This window comes from Ciconia boyciana, chromosome 1 (genome assembly GCF_034638445.1).
Source record: "Ciconia boyciana chromosome 1, ASM3463844v1, whole genome shotgun sequence".
NCBI lineage: Eukaryota > Metazoa > Chordata > Aves > Ciconiiformes > Ciconiidae > Ciconia > Ciconia boyciana.
In genome coordinates, this window is record NC_132934.1 from 57574960 (window position 1) to 57594894 (window position 19935).

Below are 19935 nucleotides of genomic sequence, written 5' to 3' on the forward strand. Positions count from 1 at the left end.
AATGTCACTTGTTTCCTGCATGGTGTAAGCACTTGAGCTCACCCTCTTTCATTTAGCATTGCCCCACTGATTTATTCATCTCTCCAGATAGCACCACTCACATACCATGCTTGCAAGGACACCAGGCAGAGCACAACCCCCAGTTCCCAAGCCCATACACCGGCGATCCTGTGGCCACCTGGAGAAGAGCCTTCCTCCCAGCATACCGCAGCACATCATCCACATGGAGGAGCACCGTGGGCTTCAAGGTCGCCCTTTCAGACACACCTGTTTTTCCCTTTCTTCCTCAAAGGCTGCTGTGGTAGGGCCAGCTTTCCCTGCATCCAGTCACCAGCAATTTTGCCACCAGGAGCTCAGGCTAGAACATACAATGATCTGGCTTTTCTCACCACCATGTGTCAGGTGCTTTAACTTAGCCTTTCCTGATGAACTTGCAGTCCCCATGCCGGGCCATTTTAAATCAGATGCTAATCACAGCAGGCTCAGCCACAAGAAAGGTCTTCCCATCTCACACATGTTGTGTTAATTCAGAAAAAGCTACAGCTTTCATTTGCCTGCCCTCCTTTCATGCACAAGCTGGCCAAGAATCAGCCTTCCAACTTTTACAACTGAACTGAGTTTGAAAATCTCTGTTCCCCCCAGAAGCAAACAATTATATGCCCCTCCAGAAGGAATGACTTTCAAGTCTTGCTGTAGAAGAACTGTGTCAAAAGCAAATATAAAGACAGTGCTGCTCCACACCACAAGGGAGAACTCTGCAAAGTGAGCTCAAACTCATCGCTGGCTCAGTCAGTAATACATGCACTTCCAGGTGACAGCAAATGTGGGTAATTCCTTGCTGGGAGGAAGAGGAAAGTGGGGGTTTCTCTCTGAAAAGATGTTTACTTGTTTGCTGTGAGAACAGCAATATTACATATTTATTTCTGACCTTTTTTTTTTCCTATACCAGAAGGCAATCTAATTGAAAATGGACAAATTCCAAAAAAGCACATGCCCCCTGGTATCAGAGATGGACATTTTGCTGTGATTCGATAGGCAAATCCTGGTAGGCTTTCCACTTCATACATGCAGAGAGGAAATCAGAGCTTCACCATAGCAACTTTATTGTAAAAAACACTCAAATGTCAACTTGTCCCAATAGTACCGTGGGTAAGGCCAGTGCAATGCAAAGACAAAAAGCTCAGAGTAACAAAAATGACATTCCTACCTTCGAAACACCTCTACTGGAAACTGAGAAGCTAGCTTGGTTCTGGTAAAGGTTATACATCTTCCACTCAGACATTTTAAAAACAAAACAAAAAAAAGTTTCTGGGCTAGCTCTTCAGCTAGTACAAATTAACACCCTCTACAGAAGTGGTGCAAGATAGATGGCTGCACATCAGCTGGGGAGCTAAGCTATCTTGTCTACTGTTTCTTCCATAGACTGCTAACCCCAGCACATCCGATTCCAGTTCAGCAGATATACTGGAGTAGCACCAGACTGGAAACTTTCCCCTCAGTTACATCATTTCTGTTCTATGCAAGACTCTAGCAAACACAGAAGAAATAAACCCAGAAACTATCGACCTACCCAGCCATGACAATGAAGAAATCCAGGCGGTTCCAGGTATCTCCAAGGTAACACTTCTTGCCAAAGATCCCCAGGGCCACCATCTTTAAGACCATTTCCATGGCAAAGAAGATGAAGATGAAATCATCAAATACCTGCCAAACAGAAACCCAAGAGCATGTCTGATAAGCATTCTCAGTGTTGGATTTTAAAATGCAGAATGTGAGATAAATACAAATTTCAGTACTTCTGAAAATGAGTTAGAGGCAGGGCTGGAAAAGCTTCTTCCATGCAGCCCTGGCATCACAGCTTCCTGCTGCTCAAGTAAGCAAGGGGCTTTTATAGGCTTTTTTCCCCCATGGGTGAAGTAATTGATGGAGACTCAGAGACTCCTTACATGGACTTGAAAGGAGATGTTGGCTCAGCACCAGCAGGTCCAAACCTGGCCAGGGAAACACCGTCCTTCCAAGGTCTCCTAGGAGGGATTCCTCATCACTCCACTGCAAATAGCTCAGCTGAGGACATAGCGCAGCTTCACGCACAGCTTGGACAGCACACACCAATCACAGATGGAGCCTTCAGATATCTGAACGTCTCAGCCTCAGCAACACTATAGATGACAACCTTTGCTGTGACCTTCTCTTTGGGGAAGCAGCAAGCACAGCTAGTGCATTCATAGGCTGGATGTACCCATGGCCCTTCTTGGCATACGTTGTTTCTTCTCCCTTTGGGCTTCCTGAATGCCACATTACCTGTGGAGTCAGTAGTACCCTTGCTCCTCAACACAGTAGCAAATGCATTGGGGGCTGCTATTCTCTCCTGCTTGGATGCTGTAACCTTAGTTATTTCTCCCTGGCTTACCTCTGAGCCATGTATCTTGTAGCTGTCTATGTCAGGAAACCCCTGCTTATGCACAGGATCAGGAAGGTTAGCAACTATTCTGTATTGCATGGTCACAAGTAGACTTCATTCATTATCTCTCTCTTGCCCCATTCTCCTCCTCAAAACAAGCTCTTGCCATTTTACAACAGGATAGCTTACTACCAGGGACATTCTTGCCAACCTGTCTGGGAAGGTGTTTGCCCACATGCTGAAGGAAAGCATGCGTGAAAATTTGTGACTTGGACTGAGGCATCATCACAAGAAGAAGGAAGTCTGCTTACCTGCAAGATTTTACATCTGTCAGAAAGGCAGTCCATATCCTCACATGGCTGGTACATCCCCAGGGTAACGCAGTTTAACAAAATCACCATCATGCTGACACACTCAAACCAGGTGGAAAAGAGTCAAGGAAAACTTCTGTAAATGCATCATGGCTGAGATAAGCTTGCTCTAGGCTTGGGGTGACAAAATAGGAAGATTAAGGGAAATAACAACTGCTGGTAGGCTGATTTATTACATTCTTATGTTTTTCCCCAGTTCCTCATTACTCCACTCCTTGATTAAGCCAAAACTCTTTTGAAAGGGGAAAGTAGAGGTAGCACAAAGGCCTAAGGCCAAGTCAAATCATTGCCATAGCTAAACACATGCTCACTCCTATCCTGTTGGTTTGCTGAGTCCCTTCCCTCGTTAGTTTACTGAATCTTCCAAATACATAGAAGAGACTTTCCATGGTGGCCTATACTCAAATGTAGCAGAGATCTCTATGATCTAGGGATCTAAATCAAAATGGACAGCTGGATCTCTATGTAAGCCTAGTGATTATTGCCCTTCTGGGAAGGGGGTGCAACACAAAGCTAGAAGTGTCCCTCTTCTCTTGTGAGAGGAACTTGGAAATAAAGAGTTGACATATTGGAACAGGTCAATAGTCCATCTAATCTGTTATTCTGCTTCCAGCAGTGACCCATGCTGGATAAAACTCCACAATGTGCCTAATCAAGTTATTCAGTAACCATGGGGGGAATTGCGTTTCTGACCCCAGCTGGTGATCTGTTTATGCCCTAAAGCACGAGGATTGATAGCCCTTGTAATTTTCTCAGCTACACTGGTGTCCCTGCAGATGCTTTGCTTATTCATTTGAATCCTTTGTTGATAATCTTACTAAAATATCTGCTTTGATAATAGTTGGCAGCCGTGAGCTACATTGGCTAATTATACTTTACATTAAAAATTGTTTCCTCCTATTTATTTTTAATTTGTTGCCTTTTAATTTCATCAAGTGCTACTTCATTTATATATTACAGAAGAAGATAAAAATGGTGTAGTTGTGTGACCTTCTCCACACCCTCTACCTGCCTCCTCTTCACCATCCCTCTTCTCCTGAAGGAGTCTTAAGACCTGGTACACGCTTATCCAATAACTCATTTACAGTATTTTATCTCTAAAAGTGGGCACGTTTCTGTGATATCTTTCCAGTGTTCGCATTGCAAAGCAGTGATGTAGATCTAATGAGAATGGACCTCCAACCTCTGACAGAACCATCCTTCGTGGGTATTTTAACACACCTCACATAAACATATCTGCTCAGTTTCTATTTTCAGACTTTTTTTTTTTTAAATTTAAAATAACAGAGCCAAGAAATCATCCATTTAAAATACAACCCACTGAGTGCACCCATTTTCAGTCCTTGCAGAACTGAATCCAAAATGGTGGCCTGTATCTCTGGTCACTTCTGAAAGACACTCAACATCTATGGTTTGTTCTGAGCAACTCCTCTGTGCTCATTCTCTGACAGTGATTCATGACTAACCTGCACAATCTGATCTAGAAGATTATTAATTCTTTCTCTTCTCCCCCACCTGATTTTCAGTGAGCTACCTTCAGTTGCAAAATCAGACAAGAGCAGGGCACCAGCTCTACTGTGCCAATCATGCTATGAAGTGATTTCAAGAACATGTTATCCCTATCCCTCACTAAGTTAATCCCAAGTGCTGTACAAAGTAATGCACGTGGAGCCCACCCTTGATGTAGGCTTCAAAACCAGAGGCCTTTTCTGAGAGGAATACACCAAAAGGGCACGAATAAAATGTTTGCACTCAGAGGTCTACACAACACAACTTCAACTTTCCACCTTTCTCTCTCTTACACGTTTCTTTAATGATCTGATCCAAATCTGATCCATTAGCACCCACAGGCTTTTTGGGTAAGACTGCAATTCTCTTCTGGACTTTTCAAAATTTGTTTGGCATCATCTTTCACAGAATTACAGAACCACAGAATGGTTGAGATGGTTGAGGTTGGAAGAGGCCTCTGGAGGTCACCTTGTCCACCCCACCCCCCACCCCACCCCCTCAAAGTAGCAGCAACTACAGCAGATTGCTCAGGGTCGCATCCAGTTGGGTTTTGAATATCTCAAAGGATGGAGGCATCAGAACCTCTGTGGGCAACCTGCTCCAGTGTTTGACTATCTACACAGTGAAAAAGTGTTTTCTTACATTTACTTGGGATATCCCATGTTTCAGGCTGTGCCCATTGCCTCTTGCCCTGTCACTGGGCACCACTGAGCAGTCTGTTTCCTTTACTCCTCCCATCAGGTATTTATATGCATGGATAAGATCCCCCTGAGCCTGCTCCAGGCTGAGCAGCCCCAGCTCTATCAGCCTCTCCATTTTGCAGCAGGTGCTTTGACAACTACTGGAAAGGCAGCACCAGTGAAGCCCTATCAGTGCTGAACGACACTCCTCGAGGGGCCAAAAGAGTTTTGGTGTGGGCTGAGCCAACAGCTGCAAAGGTCCTTCTCCCTGGACATAGGGCAGTCAGGAGAGGTACGGACAGAGACAGTGCTTAGAACAGCCCTGGATGAAATTAATACGTAAAAAATGAAAAGCATAAATTGTTTTAAAAGCCAAGTTTTTTCTTCAGCAAACATCCAGAAAACATGACACAAGAAACCCAAAGGCAGGGAGTACTCTCCAACTGCAGCCAAACTCAGGGAATTCAGGCAAAGGGGCTTGAAGTCAGGGGTTTATTTTGTACAGATCTACACTTTTGTGCACATGCTTTGGCAGCAGCAACGCGTGGGTGGTCAGGATGCTCCCGTGCTCCCTTTGCTCCTGTCACTCCACTTGCAGTGTCCCCCCCAGACCACACAGACCATGGCAAGGTGCCTTCAGGCAGCTGGCGAGACCCCAAAGCACAAGACCTGGCCACCCACAGCAAGTGCTCCCAAAAACGTTGCAATTTGGGCCAGATGCGCAAGGCCCTCATCTTCTTGCTCTAAAAGCTGTGGCCAGCTGCACTTAATTTCTCTTCCCCTGCTTTCTGGATACCAGTTTTCTGAAAGTTTGCCAGTGTTGTCCAGGCTTCCTGAGGACTGTCGAATCGCTGGCTGCTCCTGGGCTATTAAAGTGACATTAGGAAAAGCTGCCGCCCCACGGTTTTCCTTTCAGAGCAGGTGGGGACCCTGAAAAAGCACATCCAACCTGCGGTGGAGAGGAAGAAAGTGCTAGGAGAAAACTGGAGCATCTCCTGCCCCAAGTCGGGAGGGGTTGCTGCCTGCTTGGGTCGGTGGAGGGGGTAATTAGAAGTACCTGCTGCCTTCAATGTGTCACTGCCGTCAACCACGGCGACTGCCTCCCATCACCACGGCAACAGCCTGCAGCCAGGTTTATCATCTTTCTTTCCGTGATGCCTCCCCCTCCCCGCATCCTTCACCCCCTCCTTTTCCCTGTGCCTGAGCCTGCAATTAATTTCAGCTGCTGACAAAGCCGGTCTTTACAATCTGCCTCATTCAGTCAGAAGTTTCATTACTAATTAACTTCTTTCAAAGTTCAAATCTCCTAATTACAAGTGAACCCGCGCACATGCTATCCCCCCGCTCTGCCCCGGCCCTTTCTCCCTGCTGCTCTCCTTTCCCATAGCCCCACTCCTGGCACCTTTCCCAGTGAGGCTTGGGGCCTCCAACAGGTTTTGGAAACTAAAAGGACACCCAGGCATTTCTGCCCATGGTCAGCTCCTCTCTCTTGGCCACCACAAGATGCTTCAGAGGAAGGCACCAGAAAACCTGCAGCAATCCACTATGTAATAACTTGCCCTTAAAGGGAAGTTTTTTCCCTAACGGTGACAGTTCACAGTTGATTCAAGCCCTCAGGGATAAAGGAGTCATGGCACTCATTTGAAAAAGGAAAAACAGCAAGGGAAACAGGTTTCCTGGCTCCTTTAACCATGGGTTATTCTCATTATCCACATAAGTGTCTCTTCCTTGTGAAAGTTCTGTTAAGCTCTTAGCTTCAGCACTGTCTTGTGGCATCAAGATCCATATCTAGGTTAATTATATTTTGCCTAAAACACGTTTCCTCATACTGGTTTTACAGCTGGTGCCTGCCTGTGGCAGCGGCAGTTTGCTTTGCTCATGGGTCCCCTCCTTATCCTTCCACACCCCAACCAGGGTCCATCCAGCTGCTGCCTGAAGTCAGCTACCACGTATCCATTGACCCTCCACCATGTCTTCCAATGGACAGGGCAAGTCTGGCATGGGGAGAGACTCAATGGAGACATGCATCACCAGCACACACTAGGAGAGAACCATCATCCACCCCAAACCATCTGGGAGGGAGTCAGTGCTGAAAGCCATAAGTTACAGGACAGTTACAGAGATGTGCAGGTGTTTCTGGAAGCTGGACATGTTGTGCTAGTGCTTGGTAACATGACTATGCATAACGTGGCATGAAGTTAGAAACAGGTGATAGGATACAGGCAAAGCTTTTGGGCTCGATTCCTGAATGACAAATAGCAGAAGCAAGGTATGCTGTATTGGAGCTGTAAATAGCTTGCACCTGGAAAATGGGGTAACACTTAATGTTCTTGGGATCAGCCTCAATCTCTGCTTTTTATGACTGACAAAAATACAACAGAGCAAAACAAAACAATACTTTGGGTCCCTTCTCCTCTTCCTCCTTTATCATCAGCTGAAGAGTAAGAGTTCACCAGGCCCAAAGAGCTCCCCAGTGTCTGGCGCTAACAGCACAGAAAATACGTAAGCTTTACAAGAATGACAATCCCTCAGTGTTTCCTGTTGCTACCTCCACACCACTCCTAGGGTATGCCTTGTGCCAATTCAGGTCTTGAATATCTCAGACCTGTTTAACCTGCAGCGGAAATGCCTTGGCTACAAAGCACTTACAGCAAGGGGAAAAAGCCAGCTCTATGGTGTAGCTGGTCATGGTAGCATCTGTTCCCTCCCCAAAAGAGAAAGAACAGCCTGCCGCAGTAGAGCAGTTCAATGACTGAACTGGAAACACGGAGCCCCATACAATGCACCCCCAACACTGGCCACCCACGCGCACAACTCCTCATGGCCTCCCACCTCTGAGCTGGTGCCAGGCAGGCACAGCTGTGGGCACCCTGCAGGTGAGACGTCACATTTGCATGATCACTCCTCTGCCTCCCCTTTGGGCTCCTCTCCACCTCCCTCTCATCTCACCATGCTTCCCACCAGCTAAATGGCTGCACCCTGTGATTCCAGTTTGCAGTGACTGCATTTTCTTTCCCTCCTTTTGAAATAAGCTAAGGACAGTGCTGTGTTCCTTCCTTACTTTCCTCCCCTGCTTTGTGACCCTCCTGCAAGAAGCCAGTAGGATGCTGTAACTGCAGTAGGACAGTTAATATTTAATTTATAATGGAAGGAGTGATTTGTGTTGCGAAGGTCAGAGAAACAAGTAGCTCCAGGGAAAGAAGTGCTTATTTTCTCTCCCTCATTGCTGTTGGCTTTTGCTGATGCCCTCACAGGTGAGTTTCATTTTCCCCACACACACACGCTTTTTTCTTATCACCACTCACTTTTTTCTTCCTTCTGTGCTCATGCATAGGAGTTTCATGGTCTTTTTCTGCAAAACAAGCCGACAAGCAACACGGTTCTTTCTCTTCAGCCTCAATCTGCTAAGCTAACCCACTAGAAAAAGTTGAATGTAACACCTGTTGTTCACTCAAAAGAAAATACATCTCAAAATGTGTTTGTGTTCAAATAGATCAAAACAATCAAAATATTTCTCAGAACAAAAAGCTTTAAAAATCCCATTTTGGAAGGGCTGAAACAGTTCTTCTTTATCTTTTTTAGTGCAAAGAAATGTTTCAACATTACAGAAAAAAGGCGTTTTTTTGACCTGCCTTAGAACTCTCTTTTTTTGAGTTCTGAGTCAATTGGAAATTAAATGCCAATACCCAGCATTGCAATGCTGGGGTTTCATGGTGGCCAAGCCATAGAGTGCAATTTATAAAGCCTTTTTGCAAGCCCTCAAGGTCAACGTGCTCTAGGTCTTCCCATGTCATGTAATTTCTTGTACATGTTTGCTTTCCTCACATCATCATTTATACACTCTTCTCATGAAAGAGGAGCACCTGAACTTTAGACAGCTGACATATGCATCGCTGAGATCTTCAAGTCTTCCAAAATACTGATGCCAAGGAAAGGACTGCATTACTGCCAAACACAGCAGGACTGTTACGTTGATTTGAGAGGCACTAGGGAAGACTTACATGACTCGAGATGGTGTTACTAGGAGGCAGGACAAGAAACTACAGAAGAGGGAGGCAGTAGAGAGATTTTAAATGCTTGGCAATACTTCAATGTTTCTGCCCTTTGGAATGGACTTTACATCAAGAACAGATTCATTAGAAAAGAAAAAGACTCGGTCGTATCCATATTAAACCAGATAAACGTCAACAAAACAAAGCACCATACGTCAGCTTCTCTGATCGGTCTAACTTTCCAGGACTGCTCAGAAAGCGGGTCCTGTACCAGGCCACACAGGCTTTTGGCTGCGTAGCTCAAATTCAGATTTAGCTTAGAGACTAATGAGAACTAAGTCTCATACTGTATGTCATACACCACATCATATCCCCCTACAGAGTTAGGCAAGCATTGAAGATGGCTCTTGGAAAGTTTTGGCATTTTTTTTCATTACAGAAACAAAATGAAGCAAAATCTCTCGTTTCTTAAAACTCTTTCCATAACGATTTATTCAGACCTGCTAATTGCATCCATTAAACTCTCAAGTCCAGCAAAACCAAAACCATTAGAAAGAAATTTAACCTCTGGCAGGAAAAATGTACAATGGGGATTAAGAGGCTAAGAAGGAATCTGAAGAGCGAACAGACAGAGGTATTAATGCAATGAGACAAGTCTTCAGATATTCCAGAAACAGGAAGCCAATGAGAGAGCTCTGACCTAGTGTAAGGCCACAACAGGCCACAGAAGGCCCCTAATCAAACGGGAGGCTACAGAGAGAAAGCAAGGCTTCTTTACGATGCTCTTCACCACAGCAAACAGGAGAGCTGTCAGTCCTAAAGCCAGCATGAGTTATGCCAAGAATTCTGGCTGGCTGTCACACCACCTGGATGGATATACATTGGTCTCCTAAAGCAACCTGGTGTCTTCTTCAGAAAAGGTGTGCAGATCCCACCACTAATTATTCAAATATCTCACAAATACCATGCATCTTCATCAATATTGCTACACAGCCCTACTATTAATGATTACCTCCTGCCTGTAGCAGCTGGGCCCCAGAGCTTCTCTACTGATAATGACCCACCTCCAAATTGCATCTAGCTTTCAGGGTGCAACAGAGCATCTGTTTAACAGTATGTAACATTCCTATAAAGCTGTTTACTATAGTAAGCATGAAAAAAAAATAGTATCTAGAAAAAAAAACACCCGAGAATCTTTTTTTAGGTCAGAAGAAAATAATTACCCAAATTTAAACTTGAGCAGGGTATTAGAGGTAATGACTGTTCCTGGAGAAAGAGCTTTTTAATATCCTCAGATGGCTGGGACTACGGCTGCATATCTTACTTGCCAGCAAAGCAATACTCCACCATGCTGTGGGACCAGTTCAGGACTGACTTGAGGAATTGCACCTCCTGCTGACTCCCAAATGGTGCCTCCTGCAGCATTCTGTCTCTGCCTTGGAGATCACCATTCAAAACCTGACCTGGCTTCATCACATTAGGAGCTTCAACAAGGTCACAGCATGACGTGATAGGACTGCAACTTGGAACATTATTATGCTATATGGCAGTTGAAAGACTGTTGCTCCAAAATCTCTTAGTCAAAATGGCAGGTTCAGCAGCTGCTTGCTGCTGCAGATGGAGCTGTAGGGGTAACAGACAGCAGGGAAGGACCACCAGAACCACAAAACTGGGATCCAAACTGTAAAGCTCTTACTGCTTACTGATACTTCACTTTGTGGAGGCAGTTCCCTACTGATATCAGTAGCAAAGTAGGGATCTTAGAACAGTTAGTCTTTGTTTTTGCACTCAGTTGGACCTCTGCTCCAGAGAAGACCTAAACCTGGCAGGCCAAGTCAGGAAGGCGTTTGCAGTCCAGGAGTGATTTGAATTAGCAATGTGCTCCAGAGTAACAAAAAGTGAATTTGAATGGGGCAGCTGAGTGCTCTGATGCAGTGTCCCCATCATGCATGACCCTAGGAAGTGAGAAGACCAGTCAGAGAGGCTGGTGGAGTCACCATTCTCAAACCAGAGCCTGACACATGATGGGGATTTTTATTGGCTTTTTATCTCATTTAATCTGGATGTGGTCAAGCTTACTTGGTGGAAATTTCCTTCCAAAGTGTAAAAACATGAAGTGCTTTGCAAGAAAAATCAAAATCTCTCCAAATCCCCTCTCTTTGCTACTGTGCTTCATTGCCCTGCCTCCCAGAAACACCACCCAAAGTTGTGTAAAAGTCTTCCCCAGCACCTGTCAAACTGATGTAACAGTCCTGCCATGTTTGGTAGTACTGCAGTCCCTTCTTTGGCCTTCATGTCATGATAGGTTTGAATGGGGTCCTTATCTTGGGTCTACTAGACATATCCACCAAATAAATACAGCACTATAATAGCAGTGTGTGTGATTCAACTTCAAGAAAGGGAGAAGGAAAGAGCTAGTGATGATGGATTTGGGAGGGCAGAGAAAGCAAGAGAATTAAAAAGATGAAAGGCATTGCTTTTTCCCTTCCCTACTGCCCTTAATGTTTTCTGGTTTCTTTTGGTTTTTTTTCTTCTGCCGTGGTCTCTTTCCCTTTTGCTTTCCAGAGCTCTCCTTCCCCCACTCTAGTGGAAAGAAATGCTTAAATGTTTGGAATGAAACAGCATAAAGAGGGGAATAAATGTTTCTTCAGGAACCAGGAACAAAGGGCAAGGTTTTGGAAGACATGCAGGCCCTTAAGGATGCACAGGAACATTTTGTGGGACCTTTTACAGCATACAGATCCCTGCCTCCCATTGATTTTGGTGAGACTGCATTGTGTCCCTCAAGTATACCAGATGAGCTCTCTGGTAGCTCACAAATGCAAACAGGTGAAAGGAGGGTACATGTGAAGGGGGGAAAGTTGGCTGCAAAGTGCAAAGCAGCATCTAAAGCATAGTAGACTCCTTCCATTCCCGTCGCCACTTTCACCTTCCCAGTAAAGGGATGTCTTCTCATCTTACTTTCTGGTGCTCTATAGGTGTGGGTTTTGTCCTCTTGTTGTGTGTTTTAGGCTCAGTGGGCCTTGGGAAACAGTCTGTGGGGCACAAAGAGGATGTTCCAATGAACCTCCTGAAACAGGCGCTGCTATGCAACTTCCTGTCACTGCCCAGGCTTGGAGGGCTGGGGGTCATCTCCCCAGCACTACAGCACAGACACGTGGAGGACAGACAGATGTGGGTCCTGAGTGTTGCTTTTGATGGTTGTTTTTCTCCCGTACTACTTTACAGCAAATACAAAGGGATGGTGGAAACATCTGTCTTCAAATAAGAAGCCGTTTCCCTGGAGAGGAAAACAGGTAGGAGAAACCTCACCAGCACTGAAGGTCTAAAGCCCGCACTCACTGTCTTCCTGTTCCTGCTCCTTTTTCTTGCATTGGTGTCTCTGTTCATCACTGTTGTCTTTCTAGTCCATCCTAGTTTTCAGATGTTACAGATTGCTTTTTCCACTCTTTGCAACTTCCCACCGATCTCTGGCAAAGGTCACACGAGTCCAAGCTGAGCTCACAGGGACACACAACTCAAATACATCTGAAAGGAGTGCAGGGCACCTTTGATAAAAGGCCATCTCGCCTTGCAGGAACGTGGACATAACAATGAAAGCACAAAGGACAGGTTACGGACATTCCCACAGTTTAAAAGGAGTATGCGTCCTTCTGTGCAGGGGCTCTGCTCTCTGCAGGTGCCAGGGCAGTATCCTGTACCCCAGCACATCACTTGGTGAAGGATGTGGAAGTGAGCACCTTGTTCCTCCAGAAAGCCAGTTTCCAAGGCTAACTGATCTTAGAATCACAGAATTGTTTGGGTTGGAAGGGACCTTTAAAGGTCATCTAGTCCAACCCCCCTGCAAGAGCAGGGACATCTTTAACTAGATCAGGTTGCTCAGAGCCCTGTCCAACCTGACCTTGAATGTTTCCAGGCATGGGGCCTCCACTACCTCTCTGGGCAACCTGGGCCAGTGTTTCACCACCCTCATCATAAAAAATTTCTTCCTTATATCTAGCCTGAATCTGCCCTCCCTTAGTTTAAAATCATTGCTCCTCGAGCAATCTTAGAGGGTACTCTGACTCCGGTAGCAGTCCTGAATTAGAGAGGCAGAAAGACGGGATAAAGCCATTTGCCTTTCTCCCTTCTCCCAGCTAGGTGATGCTTTCAGTGGATACAGCATCACTAAATCATGTACTTGGTGCTTAGCTTAGCAGGCTTTTCTGATGAGTGCTTCAGTACAGAAAAGAAAGTCAGGCAGTGACAAAGCTCTGCAGCAAAGTAAATAAAGATTAATTCAGAAGTGTAGGGAGTGCTCGGTAAGGTCACCCAGAAGAAATTGCATACAGTCTAAGCAAAACACAGGGCAATAACAAAAAGAGCTCGGTTTGAGCTCCTGTTGTTTCTTTATTGGTTGTAATTAAATAAAACTCATTATTTTCAGAGTTTCAAGATGCCACCACCCCCTACTTTGAACGTGCATTTTTCCCCTCACGGTTTTTGATTTTTTTGAAGGCTTGTAGCTGGATGCATCCCAGGCCCCTTTGCCCTGGTTCCCAGAGGGTATGCTGGAAGAATTGGCAACGATGGTCTGCAGGACACGTGCCTGGAGGAAGGACTGATTGCAAATGGCTGAGCCAATCCGTCTCAGCAGATAACTGGAGGCTAGGAGCTCCAGCCAGCACACAGGCTTGCAGCAGCTGTGGAACCTCCTTGAGGACACAAATCAGCTATGGATGGCCTCCTGAAAAGGAAGCTCCTGACGTGTACATGTGACAGAGGTACCTGTGAGGGGCAGGAGAGATGCTCATTATTTAAGCTTCTCATCTGAGGAGAAGGGACCCTGTGGAGGATGAGCAGATGTGCCAGTACTGTCCTTGTACATCTGCTCTCTTTCTCTTCCTTCCCTCCTCTTACATCCTGCAACAAAGAGCACTCAGTGAAAATGAGATTATTTAAACTATGTAGTGCTTCCTTCAAAACACTATGTAAACTTTTACTAATTTCCACAACTACCTCTTAAGGTACATAAATACTTTCCCTTTGTTACTGATAAGAAAGCAAGCAGGAGAGGAGCAGGTTTCTCCAAAGTGGCACCTGATTCGGGTTCTCCAATGCATGAGCTTCTTAGAGCCTGGTTTTCAGGAGTGTGTAATACTAGTCATTTCTACCACAGCCAACAAGAATTGTGAAGCTCCAAGCCTCCACGCATCTGGCTCCCACCACCTCAAGTCAGCTGGCCAAAGATCAGAGTCCTCTTGAGAAAAAACATTACCCAGAGATCACACAGTAAGTCATTGCCTGAGACTGCATTAAAATTCAGGTGTTCCTCACACCCAGTACATATTCACTAAACCCCTCAGCTTTCTGGCTAGCTGACAGATTGCACCATGCCAGGGAAAGGAGCCAACATGACTCATGCTCAATCACCGCGATGCTGACAGTATTGAGTGCTGTTTTAGGGGGGTTAAATGCTGTGAATGTGCTAAGCATTATCAATATTAAAATATTATTAGTATTATTTATGAGGTATCTCCATGTGTCCTAGATGACACTAGCCAAGATCAAATTCAAATTATGCAAAATGTTACATAAACATGCAGTAAAACATGCTGCCTGCTTCAAAGAGTTTTTAATCTAACCAAACAGGACAGGCTAACAATGCATTACGATCTCTGCTTTGCACACAAGAAGCCAGAGTACAGAGAAATGAGCGGATTTACCCAAGGGCAGATAGGAGACATGGGGCACAGCTGGGAACTGAGCAAGAGTCTCCCAATTTGTTCTCCAGCATCTTTGACCTAAGATCGCTCTCCACCTCAACTAGAACTGCATTTGATGAGGACAGTGCCCACAGGGAGAAAATGGTTCTCCCATAAATCTTTCCTGAGAACAATGGAAAAAGTGTCCAAGTTCCACTTTATAGAGGCAAGTAACGTACTGCATACAGATTACCATAAATGTAGGGCTCCCTGCACCCATTCAGAGAGGTTTCTGGCTGTTCAGGTGTGCAGTGCACAGACAGGCAGGAGCCAGAAGACCTATGCTTTCTACCTCTATCTTCCACTGATACCTTCATTGGGATCTCAAGTTGTTGGGATCTCAAGATAAAATTCATCCCATAGTTATGATAGTGTAACACTAAGGTCAGTCTAATATCCACGCATCTTTTTTCCAAAGAATGTGCTGCCTTCCAAGGGCGCTCCAGGTTCCTTCGATAAAAGCGTGCTATGTAAACACAAATTATTGACGCATTTCACTGCAAAACAACCAGCTCCAAAAAAGGCGGTTCCTACACAGCAAGTTGCTCATAACGCAGGCTAGCTAAAGCCTCCATCATCAGTACAGCACAGTTCGGCTACCCCTTTGATGTCTTTCTGCGTGTTGTATCCATCACCTCTCTTCAGATTTAGGACTAGTAGTACATTGCTATTACTGCATTCATATTCCTGTGACCTATTTGCTTTCATATAGATTCAACTTCACACTCTATTTATTCTAGAGTTTTTGACAGCCTCTGGAAATATATGCCTCCTCTTCTTATTTACAGCCTAACTTATTTTTCCTTGTACAGTTTCCAGTCAGAAACTATGGATGTGCATTAATCTCATTTCATTTTGAACATACCAGTTACAGCCTAGCTCATTGCCCCAACCTTTCCAGCCATGCCAAGTATTTCCCTTTCTCTTTTCAGAGACTTCCTTATGAGCCTGTTGGGTTTGTTTGTTTTAATTTTTAACAACCATCCCCAATTCTGTGTGACTCTGCAGGAGCTGCTCCTTTATTGGATTACTCTTCACTGTCTCACAGCCATCCATCTTCCGTCATGTTAATTACTGAGCACCAAAGGATCACTTGCATTTCCATTGTCCCATGCAGGTTTCATTGCCTCCTCCACTAGTCAGCTACCCTCAGATTCCTCCCCCCTCTCCACAGTACGTACACTGTTTAAATACTGCCCACTTAACTACCTCATTTCTAGCAGCCCACTTCCCTTTTGCTTATAGCAATAAAGTGACTTTACCATAAATATGGAATAAAGATGATTGTTTAGCTGGGACATAGGTAGTGCAAAATGTTGGTAAGCAGAGTACAAAACCCAACCATCTTCCTCTGCCCCAGAGGACAGGGCTCAGGTGGGGTCACGGCAGCCTGCAAAGGTCCACCACAGGGAAGACTGCGCTGTAATGCAGACTTTTCACCTCTGAAACCCCCTGGATCAGTAGATCACCAAGCTGAAGAGAGACATCAAGTTACTGATAACCTGCCCAGCTCAGCAAGACAAGACATTGGCAATGGTGGGCATCAGTGACCAGATATATGTGATAAATTCATTCTTTGTGGATTAGGATGACTTCTTCATGCCCAGTGCAGCCCTGCCAAGGGCCTATCAGGTGCAGTAGCTTCATATGCTGTTCTCCGAGATAACATACCAGCTACTACTAGACCCAGGATACCTGCAGTTGGCAGACTCACCTTCTGCAAATTTATTCTCCTACCCCTTACACACAGCGTATCCTTTTCCAAATAGATTTAGCAGTGACTTAAAGCTCACATCTTCTCTACACAATCTTTTCTTTCATCTGAGAATGATTCTTCCTGTCCAGATACAATCAGATATGGAGCCAGCAGTGTACTAGAAAAGACTACCATAGAAGCTTTAGCTTTAGGCTTTCTTGCGAATAATCTACCCTTATATTTCAAGACTTCTTTCCTACAGATTCTTATATCACTGATACTAAGATGTACCATGACCACAGGCTCCTTCACAGCTGCCTCTAATGTACTCACATACCTTGTGGGATTTGACACCCTTGTATCCGGTAAGGAAATTATCTTACAGGTCTCATGGACATCACACATCCAGCTGTCTGCATGGCAGACAACAGAATTATCTCCTCTCCCCATAACCTGTTTGCACATCACATCCACTCAGCTTATGCAGCCAATGTAGCGACTATCAAACCCAAACCAGAAGCTGTCTGTGCTCCTGCACAAGCTGACGTCTCTCAAACCCAGAAAGCCACCTGGCTGGGAAAGAAACGCAGTTGCAAACTGACAGTACCAAGTGCGTCCTCATCCTCACCATCAGTAAGGTGCTACTGAGCTTGATGGGAGCTCTGGAGAGAAAAGCTGGGAGTTGGAGGGAAAGAGTCCCTTCGTCTAGTCACATGTCTAATACTCTGCTGACCACATACATGTGCTTCTCCAAGCAGAAGCAGACCACAGCCCTTGGCCTGTCCCACTTCAGCTTACCTGTGGGAACTCAGCGATGACAGGATTTGACGAGGAACATGAGAAAAGTGCAGAAAAGAACAGTTTTCCTGGAGAGTCAGGAGGCAGAGAGAGGCCTGAGGGGTGAGAAGTCATTGCTGTGACCTGTGCCTCAAGCATCCACCCATTTTGCTGCCAGGAGGTGAGTTGCTTCACATGTCCATTCCCATGGGACATTGTGCTGTGCAGGAAGGATGTCTATTTTGGCCTGAGTCAGGTAAGGGACCAAAACATTTTCCCTCAAGTAGCTGCAGTCACTGCTTATCAGGGAGGAAAAGAAGGGACAGTACTGCCATAGCACCTCTTCAGAAGAGGAGAAAACCCCTCTGCACCACCAGTTTTCTGGAAAAGAAGTTTCCATACCTGTTCCTACAGCAGGAGGCTGAAGCAGGAGGCATCTGCACCTCCACAGCGTGTAAAGCACAGCCTCCTCTTAGGCATGCTTTAAGCACCCACTTAGCTTCACTGCATTTAAAGAGCTTTCACGTTATTTACGACAGCAAGCGGAAGGAAAAGAAAAACCAGAGCGTAGGTCAGGATAGTAAAGAAAACTTGGCATGCCTGGAGGAGTCAGCCACTGAGGACCCGCAGTAAATCTTGAAAAATGAGCACAAAAGAGCTCCCATCACTTTCCCGGAAAGAACAACCTGTCCCTAAAGCCAGCTCTGCTCCCAGCCCCTCTGCCATCAGGGAGGATGACAAATCACCAGCCAACAGCCAGGTGGCTGAGGTCCTGTGGCCCCATGGGGTGAGGGACACTTGCCAGGCAGCGGCCAGGGGCCAGGGCAGCTACAGCGTGCCAGGTCTGGAGCCAGCCACGTGCTCGAACCCCTGCACGCTGTGCCGGGCTGATAAGGCTCCCCCCCTTTCCCCCCCCTTGCTCTGCACCCTTCCCACCCACCTGCCATTAAAACTGGGAAGGAGGGTGCAGAGGAAAATCACAAATTTGCACCAATATTTTGTGTGCAGTGACCGCTATTGGGATTTTTTTTTGTTTAAGTCCAGTTTCATTTCTCCAGGGTAATTAGTTCTAGCGACCCTTCAAATATATATTTCAGCCTCACAGAGCCATAAATTTCCAAGTGACAATCATCAAGCCAGGCTGCACTGTCATGTACAAAGCTCTTTGCTGGTCCTGTCTATCTCTCCATGCTTTAAGACCATTTCCGTGAAGCCTCCCCTCACACACACACACGCCTGATCCTTTCCTCCCCCATTAGCAGTCACACTTCTCTCTCGCACTCCTCCTTTCAGCTTCCTGGATGCTGCCTTACAGGGTTTTGTTTGAAGGTGTATAAAAAAAGAAATGATAGACTTACGTTGGCCCTGTTATAGGCTGCTGCATGACAGCTTTTCAAAGGAAGTATGCCTATGCATGTGTAACATATACGAGGATATAGGCCACGTACATAGGACAATCATCAGCTGATATAGGTCTTTCATTTGGAACGCACATCCGTTCAGGTGTTTTGATGGCTTGTCTAATGTTTTATTTCTTCACCTAGCATACCCAGGCTTTTTGATGACACATTTGATGCACGTGTTATTTTTAAATGGTCAAAGTCTTCTATTTTAAGCCAGTCATACCTATTTGGAAACTCAATCTCTCTCTTGAGAAGGCCTTCTCTTCCCATGTTTGAGAATTCCCTTAATTTTTCCAATTAACCCTAATTTAAAAGAAACAGAGCAATAAGAGAGATCATTATTCATTATCCTCATTGCACTGAAACCTGTGTTCTGCAGAAGGAACTGCTGTGATCCTTTAGCACCTTCCCCTGTAACTACCACCATCAAGGTCTAAAACAAAGCCACTGAAGTCAGCAAACCCACACACGCTGCAAAGACAAGGTCCTGAGTAAAGCAACCACCTTTCAGCCCACAGCACAGAGCCAGTGTCCAAACACAGAGAAGATCTTGACAATTTGAGGTGGGGCTAGACAACCATTTCCAGCTCCCCTTTCCAGACTCCATCAAATCTTGACCACCACACCTCTAATCTCAACAGTGCATAAATTTGGGGATCCATATTTAACTTGTTGCATAATACATAAAGAGAGAGCAGCGTGGACATGCATGTATGTGTTTGTCTCCTTGTTTGGGGGAAGAGTGGACTAAATCATTCCCCTTTCACCCACTCACTCTGACCACTCTGGGTCAGTTTTTTGCTTCTCATCCCAGAGCACTGTCCCCACCAATAGTTCCACCAGCAGGCTGGTGAGACGCAGCACAAGACTAGGATAAAGCAACCAGGGCGGAGGACTGCAGGAACCCATGAAACATATCATTCCCAGGGAAACACAGCCAGTTTTGTACCTGATCCAGAGAGAGACAATCACCCTTCCACAGAAAGGAGTCTCCCCCTTTCTAGCAATGTTCCTGCTTCCCTTCTAGTTGTGAAATAGCTTAAAAAAAAGTAAAAAAAGCAGTTTAGCACTGGAGAAGCTATCGTGGGTCATCTTTTAGAAACAGAGATGGTTCTTTCCAGCCCCTGTAGAGTGAGGCTGATGGCACATAACGCACCTGACTCTGGCAGGGACAGAAAAACAGCTGCAGGGAAACAAATTCCCCAAGCCCTTCATAATGCAGCCGCTTTCTAATGTGCTTTAGAGCATGTGGTGGTGTGATGGAAAGGTTTTATTAACACAGAACGTGCATAACTCAATTGTAAGTTTTAATCCATTCCAAATCACGTCATTAAAACCTGTCTGCCTAATCCCCGTTCTACA

General features: G+C 45.5%; 1 protein-coding gene across 1 annotated transcript in view; it reads right to left on the reverse strand.

Annotated features, from left to right (window-relative positions):
- CACNA1I (calcium voltage-gated channel subunit alpha1 I) overlaps positions 1 to 19935 on the reverse strand; it is a 160036-nt gene that overhangs the window by 85917 nt on the left and 54184 nt on the right. The window contains exons 2-3 of the mRNA XM_072846159.1: positions 2713 to 2824; positions 1571 to 1704 (exon numbers count right to left, since the gene is read on the reverse strand). Coding sequence (XP_072702260.1) covers positions 1571 to 1704; positions 2713 to 2824 — 246 coding nt within the window. The remainder of the gene's footprint in view (positions 1 to 1570; positions 1705 to 2712; positions 2825 to 19935) is intronic.